Source organism: Elephas maximus, chromosome 13 (assembly GCF_024166365.1).
Source record: "Elephas maximus indicus isolate mEleMax1 chromosome 13, mEleMax1 primary haplotype, whole genome shotgun sequence".
Taxonomy (NCBI): Eukaryota; Metazoa; Chordata; class Mammalia; order Proboscidea; family Elephantidae; genus Elephas; species Elephas maximus.
The window spans coordinates 64278704-64298136 of NC_064831.1; the positions used below are offsets into that span (position 1 = coordinate 64278704).

The following is a 19433-nucleotide window of genomic DNA, read 5'->3' on the forward strand; positions in this document are numbered from 1 at the left end:
AGCAGCACCTGCTTTAAGAGGTGTTTGATCTCCTCCCGGAAAAGCGGCTCCCTCCTTCCCACCAGCTCTGGCCCTGCCCCTCCTCCCGCCTCCAGACCTCGTGCCAGCGATCCCAGGATCAGAGGAGCCCACCCCACCCCCATCTCTCCAGCTTCCACCCACAGCAGGCTGGGGCCCCACACTACACACAGGAGGCTTGTCTCCAAAACGGAGCCTCTCCACCCCCCAAGCCATTTGCCCGAAACTTGATCTCCTTGGCCCTCAGAGTCACCTCTGTGGAGGAGCCTGTGCAGGGCTTTGATGGCTGAGTTTCTCCAGCTGTGGCCTCGGATGGGCTCAGGAACCCCCTACCAGCTCTCATTTGTCACCATCCATCACTTCAGGGGTAGCATTGCTGGATGAATTACCAAACCAGAGGGGAACCACCAACTCGGCTTTTAATAACACGGTCAGCATCCTGCTGCTGCCCAGCTGGGCTGAAGGCCCTGCCCATGGGAGGGGGTGGGGAGGACTTGTCGCACTTCCATGGAGCTTTGAGGATTTCCTTCCAGGTGTCACCCAAAGAGCCCCTCAGAGAACTTTCTCTTCCACTCTTCACAGCCTGGCTTCTCCCCAGGATTCTGGGGCCCTGAGCCTCCTCCCAGGACATTCCTGCAGCACCCGCCTCCCATCCACTAGGCTACAGGGACAGTTAGACCTGGTCTTCCATCACTGAGCCCAAGGGGCTGGCACAGGCTCGTCATGCTTTCCCCTCTTCCTCGTACAGGGGGCACCGTGTAGGGATATAAACAAGACTAAAAACCCAACCCAATGCCACTGAATCGCTTCCGACTCATAAACAAGACCAAGGGAGGGGAAAAAGTGCTCAAAAGGTACTGTGGCAGGCAGGGCGGTGAGGGCTTGGGAAAAGAAAGGGACCCTAAAGTCTCAGGAGAGGGGAGCTGGCAGGTAGCCTCTTCCCCTCCAAGGAGAAATGGGGCACAACAAATTAGAGGGTGGCAGCCTAGGAGGCACAGGCTATAGGGTGTGAGATTGGTTCCCAGTGATGGTGAAGACCCTGGAAGAGAGGGCACAGAGGTGAGGATGATGCCAGGGCTGTGCCTGCCCAGGGAGAGAGGGGAAGAGAGAGAGAAAAGCCCAGGGCAAGACACGGACCGCCACCTTCCCCATCAAGAGGGGCTTTCCAGGGAGAAAGGGTCAAACCCACCTCACAAAGAGAGAGGAGACCTTTAGGAAACCATCCTCAGTGGATGCTTTACATATATATGCAGAGAAGATGCCCAGGGCTGTTTGGAATAGCGAAAACTCGGCAACAAGCCCAATATCCATTAATAAACTTCCATATGGTTGAGTACTATTCAGCTGTTAAAAAGAATGAGGTACCTCCTTGTGGAATGACATGGTAGAAACCCCAAGACCCATTGCCAAGTGACGATAACCAAGAAAGTGAGTTGTATGTTATGATCTTATTTGATGTTCCTTTAACACATATGTGTGCATGTAAATACATAAAAAGCAAAGCTGGCAGACACACAACAAACTTTTCACAGTGGTCACCCTTGGGGACAGGATCGGTTTGGGAGGATGGAGATTTTAATGTGTTTGAAATGTGTATTTTTAAAACTTGCAATGCATATGTAATTTGTTTTTAATAGCAAAAGGGAAAGCTAAGCCTGTGTTGAACCCTGCTATGGATGAGAAGTTATGAAGGCATCACTGAGCTGTGTAAAGTGAATTCTGTCCATAATTCATTATTGCACATTCCCCAGCCTCTCTACGTGAAGCCATGAGACTAAGTATTCACCAACAAGACAGAAAAGGCAGCATTGAATATAACTTCCAGGTGTTCTTAAAAAGAGAGGTGTTCTCTTCTTTACCCCTCCTCCTTCCAGCTGGTTGAAGTGCAGTTGTGATGGCTGGATCTCAAGCAGCCATCTTGGACCATGAGGTGGAGGTCATGTGTTACAGTAGGATGGAGCAGTAAGTTAACTGCAAAGATAGAGCTCAAGCTAAAGCAGATCACAGAGCTAGAGAAGACCTCAAAGGCTCTTGCTCGACCCATATTCTCCATCACATTCAAGGGAAACTGAGGCCCAGAGAGGCCATATGAGATGCTAGGGTCAGCGATTGAGCCAGGACACTTTGGCCAGAGGCTCCCCCATTTTGCCAAGCTCATGGCTCTTTCCCCAAAAGCCTCTCAGAACTATTACTCTGCTCATCCTGTAGCTTGTAAACCCCTTTGGGACCCAGTCCTTGAATCAGGGGGAGGCTCCCAAAGTTAATTAAGCCAAATGGTAGGTCTGGGACATACCTCTCAGTATTCTTTCTGGTGAGAACACAGCAGAACCTCTGTCTACTACTCCCACTAATGGGTTTGTCTATTTGGCTTCTCTCTTCTCTATCTCATTACCTCTCCTTTTGTCTGCCTGTCTGTTCCTGTCCATCAGTCTCTCTTTCCGTCCCTATATCTCACCCCTTCTCTGTTCGATGCAGTCTGCCTGTCTCCCATTTTTCTGCCTCTCCTTCTAACTCTCTCTGTGTCTCACTCTGTCTCTTGGGTCTCTCTCTATCTCTGTGTCTGTCTCTATGATTCTCTCTGTCTTTTTCTTCCTACTTTTCTCTCTTGCGCTTTACTTTCCTTCTCTCTCTCTAAGCCTGGCTGTAAAGGTTTTCAGCAGCACCGTTTCCTAGCTGGCCGCTCCCCTGCCTAAATCCCTGGTCATGGGCCCTGCCCTGCCCTGCGCTTGGTACTGCCCCTGCCAGCTCCTGCCCCCTCCCCTCGGTTACCTGCTTTGTCTGTCCCCTGGTGCTGCAGGAGGACTGGCACCGGTCGCAGAACCCCCAGGGTTTGCAGGGCCCTGCCGGGCTGGACGCTGTCTCAGGGATTTGAGTCCTCGGAGCCCAGAAGAGCAGCCAGGTGACTGGACACACAGAAGGCAAAGGTCAGTGCCGCTGACGCTGGCAGCAAGGCTAGCACCCTCTCCCTCCTTCCGCCCCAGGAGCTTTCTCCCCTTGAGGCAAGGCTGGCAGACAGGACTGTCTGCCAAGCCCAGGGATTAGCCATTGCAGGCCCAGCTCTCCTCTGCCGGCTCCTGCTTAGCTGAAGGCAAGAGCAAGAGGGCTTCAGGAATGACCAAGACTCTCCTGACTGTGCTCAGCGCTGGAGCTTGGGGCAAGGGGCCAGGAGAACTGGATGGGGAAGGTGAGGTGGAGAGGTGGGAGGATGACAGTTACCACTTAGAGGGGAAGGCTCGAAGGTAGCCAGACCCCTGCCCTAATCACAACAATTAATGGAGGGAAGAGGCCGGCCTTCTAATTTTGTCCTGAATGACTACAAGCAAGTCCCTTCCTGATCCGCCCTCAGTTTTCCCATCTGTGCAATGGAAAGCAGCTGGCTCCCATGCCTTCACTTTGCTGGTTTGAGTCTGTGATTCTATCATCACGTGAGCCTCTGGCCTTTTGGATTTGAAGGGAGTGGGGTGAGGGCCTGGGACATTTCCACTGTAGGGAGGGGGAGGCTGCTGGAGGGGGCTGGGTGCTGAAGTCTCGCTGTGGGGAGGTGAAGATCACATGATCATACTGGCCTGAGAATCGGGAAGCTCGAGGTCCAGGTGTCACTCCCCACACTATCTCTGAGGCTGCGTTTCCTCATCTGGAGAAGGGGATAACAGTCCTAGGAGACTCACAGATGGCCTTGCCTGGAGGAATCAGCTCTGAGCAAAGGCCCAGGGGGTGGGTCTTTGGGGATGGGTCCGAGGTCTCTCAGGAGCCATGGGGGGTGTCAGCTGGTGGAGGCTGAAAGAAGCCATTGTGGGAGGCAGGAAGGGGGCCCTCTGGGGTGGGCTAATTACAGGCCCAGGCTCTTCCAGACAAAGCCAGAGGGCTCAGTGGCCTTTCTTCTGGGGAAGAAAGAAAACTCAAGGGTCTCATTAAAGCCTTTCATGCTGGGGCCAAGGAAAGGGCCTTGGAAATCAGCACTGTTCCCTCCCCACCCCACCGCCCCACCCCTTCCTGGCTCTTTCAGGGGTTGCAAGGCCTCTGCCACCCAGGAAAGCCTCTCCTGGAGTTGAAGCCTTTTGAAAACTGCAGGAAACTGAATCAGTAGGCAACTGGGAGTGGAAAGAATTCTGGGAAGGGAGTAGGGAGCTAGTCCTGCTTTGCTGCCCTGGGTTCGGTTTCCCCTTCTGTAAAATGGGAGTGCCATCCAGCCCTGATTTGCTAGAACTCATTGAGGTTTCATGATTTGCCCAGTAGAACTGAGGCCAGGCCCAAGGCAGCACCTGCCTCTGCCCTGCCACCCACCCCCACACTGCTGCCTTTCTCCTGGGCACATGCCTTGCCCATCCAGGTCCAGGATGCAGGTCTGAGTCCCAGTTTGGGTCAAAGACCCAAAATGGTCTTTGCGTCTCATGGAATCCAGATGACATAGCCAGAAGAACCTGAGTTTCCAGATTCTTCTCTGCACAAGAAGCTGGGTCAGGTTTGCTCATGAATTCGTTTATTCTTCCATTTGTTCATGCATGCATCTGTTCATTCTACAATGATTTAACCTTCTTCCAATCACCTGTCCCTTGCCCAGCCCTGTCCTGGGCACATAAACATCATCCCTGAAGGAACGTTCAGTCCAGTGCAGACAGGTCATCATTTGAGACAGGAGAGGGAAGCACACGGTGTGGCAGAGGAGGGCAGGAGGAGGCTTTTAGCCAGTGTGCAGGGTGAGTACGATTGTGCCAGGTGGAGCTGGGCACTTTGAGCAGAGGGAATAGCACCAGCAAAGGCAGGGAGGCGAGAAAGGGCAGGCCTGGCCTGGGGTAAAAGTGAGCCTTCCCCGGAGCCAGAGTCGGGGTGGGGAGGCCAGAAGTGACGGGGTGCAGAGGTCAGATGGTGGAGATCCCAAAATTCATGCTAAGGCCAACACAGTCACCTCAGATCTTTTGTAGAAAGTGGGAGGTGGGGAGATGAAGGGAGAGAGGGGGGAAACGGGAAATGTTGAAGGGATCCAGGATACGCAGGCTGGGAAAGCAGGGGTCTGTGTCTGGGGCCTGACTGCGGGGGCACAGGGCTGAGGTACAGTGCACAGAGGTTGAGCCCAGGGCAGAAGGGACGGACCCCTATCTTGTAACATCTCTTAGGGTTGCTTCAAACATGCATGGGAAGAGAGCTGCTTTTGCTGAACGACTACTGTCCATGATGTTAGACCTGGCAGAGGCAAATCACAGCCTCTAGATCCAGGCTAAGGCACCTGGGTGGCACAAACAGGTTACAATCCACTACTGAACTAAAGCTGGTAGTTCAAACCCATCCAGTGGCACCACAGAAGAAAGGCCTGGCAATCTACTTCTGTAAAGACCACGGCCAAGACAACGCTATGGAACAGCTCTACTCTGTAACACATGGAGTTGCCACGAGTCAGAACTGACTTGATGGCAATGGGTTTAGACCCAGGCTGTTGGCCACGCCTAGCTATTGAGGCAAAGGTTCCAGGCAATCCCTGCTACCCACTCTTTCCCCAAAATGGCCATGCTATGGCTTTTCCCAATATGACTTATACAGAATTTCAGACTGTCAGAGGTGTGAAATGACTTATCTACCCCACTACCACCCATTGTACAGATGGGGGCACTGACTTCCAGAGAGGAGCAGGGATTTGCTGAACAACTGCCAATCAGGTGACTAGAACCCGGGTCTTCTAAACCCTCGTTGCCTCGGTTTCTCCTTGGGGGGAACCCAAAGAAACTGAAGTTTAATCTTTGCCGAGGGAGTTCACTACATACAATCAGGCTGTCTTTAGCTGGGGGGGTCGATACCATCTTTGGATTGGTATTGTCTTAGCATCAAGTGGTTCCATAACAAGAAATGCCACAAGTGGATGGCTTTAAAGAACAAAAATTCATTTTCTCAAAGTTTTGGAGGCTGTGGCTCTAGGGTTCTTCTTTTTCTGTAGCCCTGGGCATTCCTTGGTATTCCTTGATTGCTTGCAGGTGTATCTTTACTTGGCATCTGTCTTCCGCCTGTGTGTGTATGTGTTTTCCCTTTATAAGAGACCACTCAGAAGGGATTAAGTTTAGGACCCACCCTACTCTGGTACAACCTTATTAGCATAACAAAACGCTATTTCCAAACAGGGTAGGTTCACAGGTATAGAGGTTAAGACTTCAACATCTTTTGGGTAGACACAATTCAATCCATAACAAGTATTTTTTACTCTATGAAAACCATGCGTTCTAGTCAAAGGGACTTTACAATGAAATCTATGCTGTCCTAAGTGTCCTCTTTAGACTCAAAACTATACCTCTGCAGTTTTGGCGTATAGAATTCTCTAATAGAATGAATTTCATTGGATTAGGATGACTGAAAATGGTGGCCAGTCCCAGGGCATGTTTAGCTTAAGAAAATACAGATAGGCTTAGAATTCCGGGGTTCAGATCTCTGCTCTGCATGTTATTAACTGTGTGATATGGGACGAGTTTCTTAACACTCTTAGCCTCAAATTCCTTGTCTGTAAAATGAGGATAGTTATATCTACCTCACAGAGCCATATGGAATGCTTGGTATCGAGGAGCTGCACAATGAAGAGTGTCACTAATCATACTGGGTAATGATGACAATGATGGTGAGGGTGAAGGCGATGGTGTGGTGGTGGTAATGATGGTGATGACGGAAGGTGATACCAGTGGTGATGGTGGTGGGTGGTGGTAATAGCCGAGGTAACAGTGGTGGTGGTGGAGGTAATGATGGAGATGGTGGTGGAGGTGATGGCAGTGGTGGTGGTAGTGGAGGTGGTGGTGGTGATGGTAGTGGTGGTGATGGTGGTGGAGGTGATGGTGGTGGAGGTGGTGGTGGTGGTGGACGTGAGGGTAATGGTGGTGGTGGTGAGGGTGGTGATGATGGAGGTGGTGGTGATGGTGGTGGAGGTGATGGTGGTGGTGGAGGTGGTAGTGGTGGTGGAAGTGAGGGTGATGGAGGTGGTGGTGAGGGTGGTGGAGGTGATGGCAGTGGTCATGGTAGTGGAGGTGGTGGTAGTGGTAGTGGTGGAGGTGGTGATGGTGGTAATGGTGGTGGAGGTGATGGTGATGGTGGTGGAGGTGGTGATGGTGGTAATGGTGGTGGAGGTGATGGTGATGGTGGTGGAGGTGGTGATGGTGGTAATGGTGGTGGAGGTGATGGTGATGGTGGTGGAGGTGGTGATGGTGGTAATGGTGGTGGAGGTGATGGTGATGGTGGTGGAGGTGGTGATGGTGGTAATGGTGGTGGAGGTGATGGCAGTGAAGGTGGTTGTGGTGGTGGTGATAGTGACGACGGTAGAGCAGGTTCTTACTGAGGGGTGTTCCAGGACCTCTCCTCTCCCATTGGATAACAAGACCCAGGATCAGGGAGGATGGAGTCCAACTTGACAACTCTTTGGTGTGAAAGGCTCTCGGCCCTCTGTAAAGTGAATCTATGTCCCACATTGTGAGTCTTGATTAAAAAGGTGAACTAGTTGCAGAAGCAGGTGCCAAGGGCATGCTCCCAGGAAATGACACTATCTGCCTTCCCTTGAGAGGACAAGGGAGAAGCCAAGTCAAAAACTTTTGGGAATGAAGAGGCATATAGAGACAGGCTTTCCCAGAAATAGGGAGTTTGACTACCCTATACCCATGTGTTCCCCAACCCCATAGTCCTCCTCATCCCTAACCCTCCTCTAATTTTTTCCATAGAACTTATCATGTGCTGCCATCTAGTCAGCCCCCAACTCGTGGTGACCCCACGTAAAACAGAACAAAATATTGCCCGGTCCTTCATCACCCCCATGGATCAGTTGTGGATTGGACCATTGTGATCCATAGGGTTTTCAATGGTTGGTTTTTGGAAGTGGATTGCCAGGACTTTCTTCCTAGTGTATCTTCGTCTGGAAGTTCTGCTAAATCTTGTTCAGCATCCTAGCAACACACAAGTCTCCACTGACAGACAGGTGACAACTGTGCATGAAATGAGGCCCATTAGCTGGGAATTAAACCTGGGTCTCCTGCAAGAAAGTTGATCATTCTACCACTGAATCATCATTGTCTCTATGATAATTTTGTTATCATTTCATTTTCTTATCACCTTCCAGCATATATTATAATTTGCTTATTTTCTATGTTTAGTGTTTATTTTTGTCTGGTTCCCCTGCTCCCTCCTCCCATTAAAAGATAAGCACCTGACAAGAATCTTTGTTTGGCTCACTGCTATATTCTAAAAGCTTAGAATGGTGCCTGGCACATAGTAGGTGCTCAATAAATATTTGTAAAATGAACAAATACTGAAAGGGAAGTATGAATGGCTGCCTTTGTTCCCCAAGGACAAGCCCAGGTTCCTGACTTGTTACCTGGTTTCTCTTCAAACAAACAGAGAGGGGTGAGGTGTGGCCCTGAGGGCCCAGAGTGTAAGCTTTCAGACTGGGCCCTGTCTGGGACTGTGGAGGGGACGGAGAGTGCTGACTGACAGTGGCCATGGCCTTTAGGGGGCCAGAGCCCTGGGTCTCTGCATCCCTGCTAAGCCAGAGGCTGAAGGCTGGGGAGAAGACACTGGACCTGGAGTTTGAGGTCTTGAGTGTGGGGTTTAACGAGACTGGCAGCTATGCCCTTCGGCTCTCCGCAGAGAACCCCCTGCAGGCCAGCTCTGGGGCAGGGGTGCAGTTGCAAGTGAATAATGGGGACCCCTTCCCTGCCTCCTCTGCTGTCACCGATGTCATTGAGCAGCAGGATCCTGGCCAGAGCCTCACCCCCACCAGGAACAAGTTTGTCTTCACGTTGCCCAAAGGTACAAAGTAAGGTTGGGAGTGGGGGGAGAAGAGCCAGGAACTCCTGCCCTAGCCCCGGTTCAGGCCCCAGGGAGCCTCACTGGAATTGGGAGGGGCAGGGGCAGGGGCAGAGCTCTAGGCCTAATCCCGGAGCTCTGCCTGGTGGACCTCGAGCAAACGCTTCCCTCTCTGAGCCTCTGCCTCCTTCATTGTGACATGGGGGCGCTGGTGCTGGTCACATGGTGTCTGATGAGGAAGAAGTAAAAAGGCAGGTGAGAAATGGCTTTGTGAGTGCACCCCAGGCTCTGGGCCGGTCTGGATGTTACACGGAGTAACATTAGAACCGGTCCCTGACTGCCCCGCCCTGAGTACTGTGTGGTGTAGGGGTGGACAGAGACGAGACCCAGGCTCTTCCCTCCCTCAGGGAGCTTCCAGAACATGTGAAGGGTAGGGAATGCCAAGCAGGGGGTAGTTAAGTGAGCCAGAAGGAGCAGCACATCCCTGCTTACTTAGACTATGAGGCCACCCAGGCCGGCTTACTGGGGGATGAGGAGCAGAAGGGCATGGGGAAACCAAGTCCCAGGCCTTCAGGTAGACAGGGTTCAGGGGTAGGCTGAACTCCTCCCTCAGGCTGCTGTGGGGATCCGGGACCATCTCACAGAGTATGAGCCCTTTCTCCTCCACCTGTGGGCTTGGACTGGCTGTCAGGAAATGGGGGTGGGGGGCTATCAAGGGGCTTGAGAGGACGCCATAGCATCTTCCAGGGAAATCTTACCCAAGCCTGCTTGGCTTGTACTCAAAGCTCAGTCAGCCAGGGCTCCTGAGGGCCCTGCCTGCCCTCCTCGTCCCATGGGGGAGGCAGTGAGACCCAGAGCCCGTCTCTGAACCTCATGTTCCCCCACCAGGATTCTGCAAGAATGACGGGCATCATGACGCACAGCTTCGGGTGGAGGCACTGAGGCTGGATGGGGCCTCAGGACGCACAGCCCAGCGGGTGGGTGAAGCCATCTTCCCCATCTACCCACGCCCAGACCAACCCCGCATGAACCTGGATGCCCAGGAGCACGAGGACGTATACCGCTACTGTGGCACCCTGGCTCTGCTCCGGGCTAGCGCAGACCCCACCGCCCGCCACTGTGGGGGCCTGGCCTACAGCGTGGCCTTCCATGAGCACCGGGCCCCAAGGCCACCCACCTTAAACTGCCCTCCAGGGGTCAGCCAGCCACAGCCGGTGTCACTGTGCCCAGAGCCCCAGCTCCACAGGCTGCAGGTGGGTGTTCCCTGGGTCCCACTCTGGCTCTGCCATCTCTCCTCCCCAAGGCACAGGACCCAGCCTCTCTGATAAGCCTGGCCACTGCCCTCATCCCTCACTGATCAGACGGCACAACTTTCCAACATGTATTTAAGGTTCCTTCATGTCTTTTCGTAGCTTGAGAGCTCATTTCTTTTTATCACTGAATAATACTCCATAGATGTACCACTTTGTTTATCCATTCACCCATTGGCTTAGTCATCTAGTGCTGCTATAACAGAAATACCACAAGTGGATGGCCTCAACAAAGAGAATTTTATTCTCTCACAGCCCAGTAGGCTAGAAGTCCGAATTCAGGGCGCCCGCTCCAGGGCAAGGTTTTTTCTCTGTCGGCTCTGGAGGAAGGTCCTTGTGATGCATCAGTCTTCCCTTGGTCTGGGAGCATCTCAGGACAGGAACCTCAGGTTCAAAGGATGCACTTTGCTCCCAGCACTGCTTCCTTGGTGGTATGAGGTTCCCATGTCTCTCTACTCGCTTCTCTCTTGTATATCCCAAAAAAGACTGGCTTAAGACCGCTGTCTAATCTTGTAGATCTCATCAATATAACTGCCACTAATCCATCTCATAACATCATAGTGATAGAATTTACAACACATAGGAAAGTCACTCAGATAACAGAATGGTAGACAATCATACCGTACTGGGAATCATGGCCTAACCAAGCCGGCAGATATTTTGCGGGGACACAATTCAATCCATGACACCCATTGAAGGACATGTTGGCTGCTTCCTTTTTTTTTTTTTTTTTTTTGGCCAGTTATGAATGAAGTTACAGTAAACATTCACGTGCAGGTTTTTGTATGGACATAAGTTTTCAACTCATTTGGGTAAATCCCTGTGTTTAGCTTCATAAAAAAGTGCCAGGCTGTCTTCCAGAGTGGCCGTACCATTTTGCACTCCCACCAGCAATGGACGAGAGTTTCTGTTTTTCCGCATCCTCCCCAACATTTGATGTTGTCAGTGTTTTGAAGTTTCGCCCTTCGGAATCCACTCCACAGCAGTGGGTTTGGGTTTTTTGGTAATAGGTGGGTAGTGGTATCTAATTATTGTCTTGATTTGTAGTTCCCTAATGACATTTATATGTTGAGCATCTTTTCATAGGCTTATTTTCCATCTGCATATCTTCTTTGGTGAGGTGTCTGTTTAGATTTTTTGCCCATCTTTTAATTGGGTTGTTTGTTTTCTTATTGGTGAGTTTTAAGGGTTCTTTGAATATCTTGGATGTAAGTCCTTCATCAGATATGTGTTTTGCAAATATTTTCTCCTAATCTGTGGCTTGTCTTTTTTATTCTCTTAACAGCGTCTTTCGCAGAAGTTTTTAATTTTAATGAAGTCCAAGTTATCAATTATTTCTTTTATGGATTATGCCTTTAGCGTTGTATCTAAAAACTCATCACTAAATCCAAGGTCACCTAGGTTTTCTCCTACGTTATCTTCTAGAATGTGTACGGTTTTGCATTTGACATTTAGGTCTATGGTCCATTTTGAGTTAGTTTTTATAAAAGATGTAAGTCAGTGTCCAGATTCATTTTTTTTTTTTCCCATGTGGACATCCAGTTGTTCCAGCACCATTTGTTGAAAAGACTATCCTTCCTCCATTGAATTGTCTTTGCTCCCTTGTCAAAAATGAGTTGGCTGTATTTGTGTGGGACTATTTCCGGCTCCTTATTCTATTCTATTCGTATGCTCTTTCACCAACCGAGTGGGGTTTTGGTTTGTTTTTGTTTTGTGCAGTGGGTGAATATGGCTTGAGGCCCTTCAATCCCCAACCTCAATCTTGCTTATTCTGACCAGGTTCCACCAGAGGGCCTGAGTGACCAGGAGATAGAAATCTCCTCTGTGTACCCCCTCAAACCCATTCAGCTCTTCCCATAGCCAGGAGGGGCTCTGCTCTGAGCCAGGACCCTGGCAGGCTCAGGCCGAGATGCGGGCGTTCTAGTCCTTGACCATGCTGTAGGAGGCTTCGCCAATATGGCCAAGTTCCGCAACCAGGTAGTGTGTCTGGTAGGCCTCACAGCCAGCACAGGTGGAAACTGGTCAATCTCACATGTGTAGAAACTGAGCCCCAGGGTGCTTGATACCTTTTAATGCCAACATTTCCTGGGGGCCTTCGTGCAAAAATAGTGTTTGGAACTCACAGCTTGATCAGTTCCCATGTTCAGGGTGCCACCCGGCTTGAAGACAGTCAGTTACAACGTAGACATCACACACGGCCCTGTAAGACGTGCTAGAAGGGGCACTCTGGTGAGGGAGTGCACATGTTGGATTTTAGAGCCTAAGAAGGTGACATCTGAGATGAAACTTTCATCTATCCGTCCGTCCGTCTGCCTGTCCATCCATCCATCCTTCCATCTATCCATCCAGCTGTTCCTTGGAAACCCTATGAGGCAGTTCTACTCTGTCCTATAGGGTCGCTCTGAGTCGGAATCGACTCGGCAACGACAGGTTTGGTAATAGGTGGGTAGTGGTATCTAATTATTGTCCATCCATCCAACATTTGCTAAGTGCTGATTCTGTCAGACCCCATGCTAAGTGGGTGAGATTTAGGGGTGCCAATTCTGGGACTTGGGTAGGCATTCCAGGGGGAGGGTCCAGAGTAATCTGGCTGAGGGGAAGGAAAAGCTGGAGGATGAGCTGAGGTTGGAATCAAATGTTGGCAGTGGTGCCTGGCTGTCCTGTCCCCAGCAGCCAGCACCAGTCTGGCGCTGAAGTGGAGCCCTGGGTGGTAGGCTGTGTCAGGCTGGGAGAGGACCCAGGATGGGAGAAAATGGAAAGAATGGAGAGCAGAATGGCAGAAGAGTGGGGTGGATAGTCAATTCAGGAAGCAGTGGGGAGCCACCAAAGGGGTTTGTGGGGAGAAAGACACCATCTGGGCTGTGGTTTAGATAGACTGACCCAGCAGTGTGTGCAAGAGCCAGGGACAAGTTCAGCCTATTACATGGGCCACTTTGGCTTCTGTTCATTCTTTCCTTAGTCAGTCAATCAACAAATACTCTTTGGCCACTTTGTCCTTAGCTCTTTTACCAATTGGATTTTTTTTTTTTTTTTTTAGTTTAGGTTTTTTGGTTTGTTGGGTGCTGAGGATACAGCGGTGAGCTTGTCAAATGGTTGCTATGTGAAGGTCTAGTCCCTCTGGGTGCTAACTCCCAGACTTCTGGGCCTGGCCCCTTCTTTTGCCCCTTGGCCTCCTTCTTTGTCTTACAGTTTATTATAGGACTGGGTGTGTGGGAGGCACAGAGCTTGGGGAGAAGCAGTCCTTGCTCTCCAGGTCCCCACACGTCCTGGCCACCCCAGGGCCAGGGGCCACAAGGACAGGACTTTCCAGGCTTCAGCTCTCAATGAGTATGAGGGAGGGGAGACCACTGCAGAGAAAGGGGGTTGTCGAGATGGCTGAGCCTGCGGTAACAGCTCTAATTTCTGTTATTTAAAGCCATCATCTCCCTGCCATGCTCCCTCTTAAAGTGTCAGATGTCTGCTTCTACCAAGACAAGAAAATGGCTTTCAAGGGAGAGGAAAATCGCATCCCTCCTGGGGGCCAGCAATCACAACCCTGGGGCTCTGGGGAACAGACAATGGAGAGGGGTCCTTTAGAGAATAGAGGGGCTGTGTCTTTCAGCTCAGACAAATGGCTCAGTGGTTCACCCTAAAGAATGTGCGAGCCTTTCTGGTCCTGTGATTTGGAGGCTCAAGGACACAGCAGAAGAAACAGCAGCAAGACCAGGTTCTCAGGGAGGGGTGGGGCCCTCAGGCGATCCTTTGGGCCTGTGGGTCAGCTCTCTTGGGAAGTGGATGTGGCCTAGAACCACAGGGACCCTTGAACCCTTGAAACCATCCTCCCCTTCTCTCTTTGTTTGTGGACAGGGAAAAAGAAGCCAGAGGGAAAGATTTAACCCAGCTCTCTCTAAAGCAGGGGAGAAAAGAGCTGAAAAGAGGGGTGGAGATGGTGGGGAGAAAAGACAGCAAGAAGAAAGGATGGGGAAAGAACTGCATTCTTGGGGTGCAGCCCAACTTCGCAACATTCAGTTCAAGGCCAGGAATGGATGATTTCTGGGCTCCAGATACAAATGTCTAGGTTGAAAACTGCCTCCTCCAGGAAGCCTTCCTTAACATGGCTGTTGTCCCCTCTGCGCTATCCTCAGTCCTGCATCAGGCATTTCAACAATTTTATCTACTCAATTTAGATCTTTATCGTAGGATCACAAATTTTCTCTGACTTGCATAGCGTGTGTTATTTCTTCAAGCGGAACCTGATGTTGGTCGTGGATGTGTGGCAGGGAGGGAAGAGGAGGGAGATTAAGAATGCAGTGATCAAGAATGCACGTGGAACAGGAGGCAGGGCTCAGTCTGGGCTCAGTGTCCGGGCTTAGTCTGCAACCTAGGTCAGGGCTCAGTCTGTGACCAGGGTGGGGACTCAATCTGTGGCTAGGGTCAGGGCTTAGTGTGTGACCAGGGTCAAGGCTCAGTGTGTGACCAGGGTCAGGGCTCAGTGTGTGACCAGGGTCAGGGCTCAGTGTGTGACCAGGGTCAGGGCTCAGTGTGTGATGAGGGTCAGGGCTCAGTGTGTGACCAGGGTCAGGGCTCAGTGTGTGACGAGGGTCAGGGTTCAGTGTGTGACCAGGGTCAGGGCTCAGTGTGTGACCAGGGTCAGGGCTCAGCCTGTGGCTAGGGTCACGGCTCAGTGTATGACCAGCATCAGGGCTCAGTGTATGACCCGCGTCAGGGCTCAGTGTGTGACCAGGGTCAGGGCTCAGTGTGTGACCAGGGTCAGGGCTAAGTGTATGACCAGGGTCAGGGCTCAGTGTGTGACCAGGGTCAGGGCTCAGTGTGTGACCAGGGTCAGGGCTCAGTGTGTGACCAGGGTCAGGGCTAAGTGTGTGACCACGGTCAGGGCTCAGTCTGTGACCAGGATCAGGGCTCAGTGTGAGACCAGGATCAGGGCTCAATGTATGACCAGGGCCAGGGCTCAGTGTGTGACCTGAATCAAGGCTCAGTGTGTGACCTGAATCAAGGCTCAGTGTGTAACCAGGGTCAGGGCTCAGTCTGTGACCAGGGTCAGGGCTCTGTCTGTGACCAGGGTCAGCGCTCAGTCTGACAGGTCAAGGCTCAGTTTGTGCTTCAGTGGCAGACCTTGCTTCTCAGCCAATGCCCACAGATAGCCCTAAATGGCCATGGTAATGTTGGTCACAGCATTCCCTGAATCCTGGAGACCCAGCTGGAACAATCAGTTGCCCTGAGCTAATATTATTGTGGCCAGTGCACATCTGACCCTCCCTTCTCCAGTCCTCAGGCTCCTGTGCTTGTGAGGGGGTGGGGAGGTGATGGCGGAGGGACCACCCCCATAACTTTTCCAGTATGTACAGTCAAAGATGCCAGAACAGAGGTCAATTCCTCAGCCCCTGACCCGAACCGGGAGTGGGCAGGCAGGGGCTGCAAAGGGAGCTGTACCCTGCATGTGAGGGGGACCACCTCCAGGTTCCCTGTCAGCCACAAGCAGAGGCCCTTCCCAGTCCCAGCCTTAGGGCATCTCTAGGCGACTTCCTTTCTGGGCAGAGCTCCACCAGGCTCATCCCATTCCCTGCTGCTGCCTCCTGTCTGCTGTGGCTGGTTTGAGACCATATGGCTGTGCCGCCCCCAGCCCCACAGCCCCTCCTTCCTCAGGGTAGAGGGGAGGGTTTGCAGACAGGAATGAGGGTGGCCTTGCCAGTGCCAGGCAGTGTGTCTCCGTGGGTAAGGGCAGCAGCAGGTCATTCTCATGGAACTCTTCAAGGGCCAGTGAGACCTCCAGGAGGGTGGGGGTGGGGGTGGGGCCAGGGAGGCCAAGGCAGCCCTGTGCTGGGAGCCCAAGGGGTCTCTCTTCTCTCTGCAGGTTTAAGGACAATCTCCCACAGGCCCAGTTGTTTAAGAGGGAAACTTTGGGCTGGAAATTCCCAGTGATGAAATTTCTTGAAACATGAATTTACAAATTCCTTGCTCTGAAGCTCTGGGAGCCACCCTGGGGGTTTCTCTCTCCAGGCCCCTGGAGCTTCCTCCCCTGAAGCTCTGAGTTGGAAGACTCCCTATGGGCCACAGTAGAGGGGTATGGGCCCCTCCCACACTCCTTCCCCTACTCCCCCTGCACACAACCCCCACAGCATTTACCTCTTCCAAACAATTGCAGTTTTGTTACTTGGAAACGATTTAGTTCCCCAGGAGCCTTTTAAATGGCTTTCAAGGGTTTCTTTCTTTCTTCCATTTAAAACACTTTTTTTTTTTTTTTGCCCCAGAGGAGAAAAAAGGAGAATAAAAAGCTAATAAAGCAATCACCAAATGCTGAACACCTGGCTCTAAGCCTGTGGCTTCTGATTGTGGACTTGGTACTGGAAGGCTGGGGGCTTTCATTAAGGGGAAGTGGAGGAGAACCGAGCAGCGGCCCGCGCAGCTGCTTGTGGCTCACCTCCAGTCCCCTCACTGCCCTCTGTCAGAAAGCCCTGGTCCCTCTTTGTCTCCTCTCTCCCTCTTCCGCTCTCCCCTCATCCTCTTGCCCCTTGGCTCCATCTCCCTTTCCCCCTCCCATTCTTTCCTTCTTTCTGTCCATCTTTGGTCCCAGTTCTGGCCGGAGCCCCAGGCCTGCATCCTCCCCAGTGCACTGGGATCCTCATGCTCCCCTCCTTTCTGCTCTGCTTTTAAATTCATTATGCCTTTTATTGCTCGCTATTGCATACACTATTTCCATTGCCCTGGAGACTGGAATGGTTCAACCGGGAGAGGCGTACAACGTGGATTTCATTAACTTTACTGCCCGTTTAATTTCCTGGGGAGCTGGCCTGGCTGGGGGAGCTGCGCACCTCTTTGCTCGTGCCCCTCTTCACTCAGTGCCTTCCCTTGTTTTGTGAGCCCCCCTTCTGCTGCTCCCTCCCACTTTCCCGGTGGAGGGGAGTGCCCCTGGCCCCATTTCACAGGTGGGGAAACGGAGGCTCAGGAAGGTACTGCTTGGGCTGCCATCAACGAAGTAAGGCGAGGGAGGAAAGATGAACAGGTTAGACAAGGACTGCCAGCCCCCTCCCTGGCTGATGTCCCAGTTTCTCTGCACTGGGACCCTAAGTAACACCCCTCCTCCTTCCTTCCCGGCAGAGGGGGGCGGGCGCTCCATCAAATACCGAGGATCTGAAGCAGGTCAGCTCCTCCTTGCAAATGAGGCAGTTTTATGGGCTTTAGAAAAACACTCCAATTGTTCCCTCAATTACCCCGAGCGAACTGAATATATTAATCTCTCTCAACTCGAGTTAGAGACTCCGCTGCCACCCCTCCCCCAGCCACCAGCGCCCCTCCACAGGCACGTGCCAGGGAGCCGCTCGGCGCTCCCTCCCAGGTCAGCCGCGGTCCAGACAGCGCTTTCGCTAAGGCTGTGTCCCTGTCCAAGAAGTGCACACACACACTCACACACACACCACGAACCTGCTTTGCATTTCTCTATCAATTTCCATTGATTTTCTCCTTTGCCACTACTTGGAGGAGCCTTTTCCTTGAGCAAACACGATCACGGGGGTGGGGGGTGGGGGCAGAGTGCGGAGAGGGAGGGGCGGGGAGGGCGCTGCAGGCGGCTCCCCCTTCTGCTCCTGCAACAACCGCCTCCAGCTTAAACACACTCTGCCCCAGGCAGCTGAGCCCCGTTAAAAGCTACCTGAGGTTTCCCTTTGTAGCTCGATTTTCTTTTATTTCAGGGGAACAAAGGCACTGTCAAGGCGTTCCCATGATAGCTGCCACCCGAGAAGGGAGGGCTGCAGACCCTAGCTATCACCGTGGTAGAGGGCTGAGGCTGGCGGAAGAGGCGGGTGGGGGTCGGCCCCCGTGAGGGCGCGGTAGTCCGCCCCCCGGAAGCGAGAGGCCCTGGGCTAAGTGCACCGCAATTCCCCTGCAGGCCTTGGGCGGTCCACCAGCTCATTTTCTTCCTTGGCTGCACTGGAAAACACTTACGCCAGCGAGGGGGGCGGGGGCCGGATTGAGGGAGACCCCAGAGGTCCCTGGGAACAGTGAAAGAGAGGGAAGATGCCTAGGTTAGGAGTCCCATCTTTATGTCCTTGCACAACCCTGTCCCTCTACCCCTACCCTGCCTGATTTCCAAAGTGGGTATGTCTACCTTTGGGGTCATATCAGGGTCCAAGCCCGCAGATCAGCAGGGTGCGGGCATGGGAGAGATCTGGAAGTCAACCAGTTTAGGGTGAAAGGCAGGTGCCTTGGGGTCAGGTGGACCTGAGTTCAAGTCAGCCTCTAGCATTTACTTAGTAGCTGTGTGACCTTGTGCATATTACTTAACTTCCCTTGGCCTCCATTTCCACATCTATAAAATGGGAGCAAACAATTCTGTCCTTGATGGCTGGGAGGATCAATGAGCTAATAAACAGTTAGCCCTGCCCCAAAGGAGGTGCTTAATGAATGCTTGCTGCTCAGGAATGACTGGGATTCTGGGTTAGGGAAGGTGAATAGGTCTGTGTCTCAGTTTCTAGAAAATAGAGGTGCTCCTTGTTGCCCAGCTGACCTCCCAGGGGAGGGGTGTTGAGGCCTTGTAGGCCTCACTGTCTCAGGGCCCCCAGGTCCCAAGTTACAGGGTACAGAAGGCCAGCCCAGCCTGGGTGCTAGTCTGGGAAGAGGCTGTATTAGCAGATTGCTGTATCTGAACACACCAGATGGCCCTGCTGTCCCTCCCCCGCTTGTGCCTCCCCCCCTCATCTTGGGGCTGATGTTGACTCACACCTCCTGGAGGCTGTGTGTGTGTGTGTGTGTGTGTGTGTGTGTGTGTGTGTGTGTGTGTGAATGTATGTGAAGAGGGGGAAGATGGAGAAGGGGGTGCCCACCTCTGATGCCCTCCCAGTCAGCCTTCCTGGCAGGCCAAAGGAGTGGGGGCCCAAAGGGAAGGAGCATGTTTCTCCAGCAGGGGTGTCCTAGTTTAGTGCCAGTGTCAGTGGGCACCGGGGAGGGAAAATGTGGTGACCTCATCTCCAGAAATTACATTCATCATGAAAGCAGCAGGGAGGACAGGTGGAGGGTCCCGTTATCGGGACCTTTTAGGGTCATCTCTTCTCTCCCTCCCTCCCTTACACGTCGGGAAGGCAGATGCACCCGACAGACACTCATATCTCACACTTGCTGACACACAAGGACACACACATGTGTGCACACATATGGGGGTACACGCAGACCCGCCACATCCTCGCCATAACATGCAAAGTCCCTCCATTCACAAAGACAGATACAGACACACTGGTGAACATGTGGGGCGTGCACACAGGCCCCATCCACTTGGGCCTACCCGGTTTCACCTCTGTTCACCTCCTCCCCAAGGGCAGCCTCTATAAGATGAGAAAGAGCCTTCAACGGCATGGC

At 52.4% G+C, this 19433-nt stretch overlaps 2 protein-coding genes across 2 annotated transcripts in view; one reads left to right on the plus strand and one right to left on the minus strand.

Annotated features, from left to right (window-relative positions):
* Positions 1-19433, minus strand: part of STRA6 (signaling receptor and transporter of retinol STRA6) — a 63611-nt gene that overhangs the window by 32184 nt on the left and 11994 nt on the right. Inside the window, exon 2 of the mRNA XM_049852544.1 lies at positions 2788-2921. The gene's annotated coding sequence lies outside the window, so the exon portion shown is untranslated. The remainder of the gene's footprint in view (positions 1-2787; positions 2922-19433) is intronic.
* LOC126087834 (coiled-coil domain-containing protein 33-like) overlaps positions 8472-19433 on the plus strand; it is a 55245-nt gene continuing 44283 nt past the window's right edge. The window contains exons 1-2 of the mRNA XM_049905690.1: positions 8472-8781; positions 9667-10031. Coding sequence (XP_049761647.1) covers positions 8472-8781; positions 9667-10031 — 675 coding nt within the window. The remainder of the gene's footprint in view (positions 8782-9666; positions 10032-19433) is intronic.